Raw genomic sequence first — 3,888 nt, 5'->3', positions numbered from 1 at the left:
TGTGTGTGTGTGTGTGTGTGTGTGTGTGTGTGTGTGTGTGTGTGTGTTTGGCTCAGACCAGCCGATCCCATCTTCATTTCTTCTTTTTGGCAAAGCCGAGCTGCCAGTCACCACCTTCCCTTTGAAACAGAACCAGAGACTTTTTAATTTGCCTGAAATACGGACGTCTCGGGGCTGCTAAACAGGATGTAGCACATGGGACGGATGTGGACTTTTAGTTTGGGATAGAAAAAGAGTCAGAGCTTAAAAGATGACAGAAGGACGGGGGTTGATAAATAAGACAGGAGAGGAAATCCGGGCTCCCGTAGTCTGCTCATCACTTCACACCGAGATACGTCTGCTTCACACAGGGACGATTTCACACACACACACACACACACATCCACACACACACCGGTCAGCAGTAATGAAACTATAATTCTTCGTTTGTTCCTGCTCAAGGAGTCTCCTTCATCATTTTACTTCCGCAGAGAGACACAAGATTAGACCAGTGCTTCATTCACATCTGAATTGAAGATTTATTTTTTTTAAGGAGAAATTAACCCACTAAAGTCCAGCTGAGGATATTTTAAATAATCTTGAAAAATATTAAAATTTTCCACAGAAATATCTTTGCAGCATCAATAAACAAGTATGTGTGTGATTTTTACACTAAACAGTTACCTTAAATTTATGGACAGAATAAAAGAAAAAAGAAAGAAAAGTGCTCTTTGTTTAAAAATGCCAATACAACTATATATATGTATATATATATTTGTGTGTTTGTGTCTGATTTGCTATGTTGCTAAAAGATCTAAATCTAAAACTATGTTTTGTTTTGTTTTGTTTTGTTTTGTTTTGTTTTGTTTTTTGAAATTGATGTGTCATGTTCTGCTCCACAAATGGACCACAGGTTAGTAAACAGTAGAAATCAGCGCTGAGCCATGTAAATATGTTGCAGTGGATACTTCTGTATTATCTCTCACTTGTTTCGTCTCTCTCTCAAACTGTGTGCAGAATAACTTTGAATCATGTTCAAGTGCTGCTTGTTCTGAGATGGACGGTATTTTGTCGCGGTGCATTATAGCATTGCGCTGGAAAAGTGTGAAAATTAGCGTGTCCAATTTTGCTATGTGTCAAACTCTTCAACTGCTTGATGTCTTATTTTGAAATATTGTCCTTTACATTCTTTTTTTCATCACACTAATGACTTCCTCAATCTGATTTTCTCTGTCAGGCTCCACACGAAAGGTCAAATCCCTCCGTGACCCTACTGCCAAAATGTCCAAATCTGACCCCCAGAAACTTGCGACGATCACCATCACAGACTCTCCCGATGACATCGCGCTCAAGGTCCGCCGTGCCGTCACTGACTTCACCTCAGAGGTCACCTTTGACCCGGAGACGCGGCCCGGCGTGTCTAACCTGGTGACGATCCACGCTGCCATGGCGATGATCAGCGTGGAGGAGGCGGTGTCCCAGGCCCGAGGGATGGACACGGGTGCCTATAAGAACGTCGTCGCTGAGGCTGTGATTCAGAGGCTGACGCCCATCAGGGAGGAGATCGAGAGGCTGAGGTCGGACCCTGCTCACCTGGAGGGAGTGCTGGCTGAGGGGACTCGCAGGGCTCGAGAACTGGCTGCTCCGGTCCTCAGAGATGTCCGACAGAGAGTGGGGCTCTGCTGAGGGGACACATTTAGCCTGCAGGCCTTCCCCTCTGCTGCTGATATCAGATTTTATTCCAAAGACTGTTTACAGCTCCAGGAAATTAAAGGAATGTAACTCATGTGATCATGAAATGTGCTGAAAGCAACATGGACCAGACTCAGCTGCAGAGTAACAGACTACAGACTGACTGACAGAAAGACAGATGACCTTTTATTTAACCTTGTGCAGTTGTCTCGTTGATGTCGGTGAGGGGGCTGTGTCTTAGTAATGTTGGTCTGAACGCGGCCAACATCGTGACTTATTTATTTCATCTTTTGAGTTTTGGCTGTACGTGTTAAATACCAAACAAACTGTCTTTTTAATATTTTTTTCAATATTTTGTCTTGTCCTCAGTGCTAACAGTTCCCAGCCAAAATAATGAAAAGGGTGCTTATTCAAAAAGGTAGCATTTAAGCAGCATTTGATCTCAGTGTTCAAATGCAAGTTCACAGGATGTCTTACCTGTTCACACTGGCAGCTCAGTGTTTGCAAATTTTAATTCGAATGAGATTGGATTCATGAAATCCGCACCAACAAAGACAAACAGGTAGTAACAAAAAATTTAAACAGATATGTGGAAATAATGCTGGCCTCGCACCAATCAATGAGAGTTTTACCTCAGCTGGTGGACACTCCTGTGATCTCAAACTTTGGTGTGAGGTGGTCATAAAACTCAGTCCGAGCTGTCTTAAATCAGTCTTTTTCTCATCGTGATGTTTTGATTTCCCACACATTCGTTTATATCTGTCAGACCATCACAAACAAAACATCTACCGCCACAAATTGATTTAAGTTTTTTAGAGCTATACTGTTCATTAGCAGCGCTAATATACACCGTTTGATTATGCATTGCACAACACTCTCAAAGCGCAGAGCATACTCTGGGCACAGGCGGAGCAGCAGGATGCTGATGCAGTGAAAGTGAAACTTAACCATTAATTGCGTTAGGTCTAAAAGTCTGCATTCATTCGCCGCTGTAGCTGCTCCTCTAATCCATCGATCTGATCTGATCAGGTCTGACTGGATCGACAGATCGATTATCCACCCTGCAAATCAAATGCCACAAACTGCTGCTGAGGAAAAAAAGAACTCAGAAGAGTTTCGCTGGCACTGTGTTCATTGACACAAAAAAAAGTCTGAATTTGGAAAGGGGCCCAACACGGTAAAAAAACACAGGACATTCGTTGACAAATTTTGAGGTACTTGTACATTTACTCAAGCACAGTACTTGAGTAAATGTAGTAACATTCCACCACTGTTCATGTCATGATGTTGAAAATCTGATCTTCAACACAAATAGAGGTGAGTTACTCCTGTTTGTTTTTGTACTGAAGTTCACTGTGGAGCATCATCTTTAGTGTTCGTTTCCCGTTTACTTGCACTTTTTTTTTCATGCATCACAAATTAGTTTACTGTTGCAAAATCAGTGCACGTCATTCACAGCACACTGGTGGCAGAAAACCATTCATACATGAAGGTCACATAAGTGACTGAATAACTGTCTCATCTGCTGATCTTCTGCTGCTGCAGGGAAACGGTCTCCGGCGCTTCAGGACACGTCATCATGCCTCATGAGGAGTGGAAGAGTCAAAGACTTGAGTTCAGAGGTAAAGACTCAACTCAAGACTCTGAGCACTGACATTAAGGTGATGGAGGGATGTGTAAGTGTGTGTGTGTTGTGGGAATAGTCAGCAGGGAATCCACTTGTTAATGGTGCCTGCTCGTTTCACAGTTTTGTCTTTTGACAAAATAAATGAGAATACATGATTTTTTTATATATATTTTCAGTTAATCCTTTTTTCATTGATAATTTATTCATTAAGATTGATTTTGTTGATTTTTTGAGACACAGATGCATACTCTGTACACAAACTTATGTTCACATTTAATGAATCAACACACACACACACACACACACACACACACACACACACACACACTGTAATTTTAACACTTTGAGTCATGAAAAGTGTTATATATCCAAGTACTGTACTAAAGTACAATTTTTAGGCATTTACTTGAGTTTACCCTTTTCTGGTACATTTTACTTATACTTCACTACATCTTAGAGGCCAGTGTTATACATTTCACTTCACTGCAATAATTTAATAACTTCTGTGATATAATCAACAAATAATTATGAAATATTAGGATAAAACTATTGATCCCAGGGGCTAAATTCACAATCTATCAGCAATATAT

General features: G+C 41.1%; 1 protein-coding gene across 1 annotated transcript; it reads left to right on the top strand.

Moving 5' to 3' along the window:
• Positions 1-1,206: 1,206 nt before the first annotated feature.
• On the top strand, positions 1,207-2,382 carry LOC121966581 (tryptophan--tRNA ligase, mitochondrial-like; the record flags this gene model as incomplete). The annotated part of the gene is made up of 1 exon (XM_042516660.1): positions 1,207-2,382. A coding segment is annotated over one exon (459 nt), but the record flags the coding sequence as incomplete, so codon positions are not given.
• Positions 2,383-3,888: the final 1,506 nt, after the last annotated feature.

This window comes from Plectropomus leopardus, unplaced genomic scaffold (assembly GCF_008729295.1).
Source record: "Plectropomus leopardus isolate mb unplaced genomic scaffold, YSFRI_Pleo_2.0 unplaced_scaffold25119, whole genome shotgun sequence".
NCBI classification, from domain to species: Eukaryota; Metazoa; Chordata; class Actinopteri; order Perciformes; family Serranidae; genus Plectropomus; species Plectropomus leopardus.
Note: the sequence above shows the minus strand (reverse complement) of the source record. Positions and strands in the feature narration are given on the sequence as shown.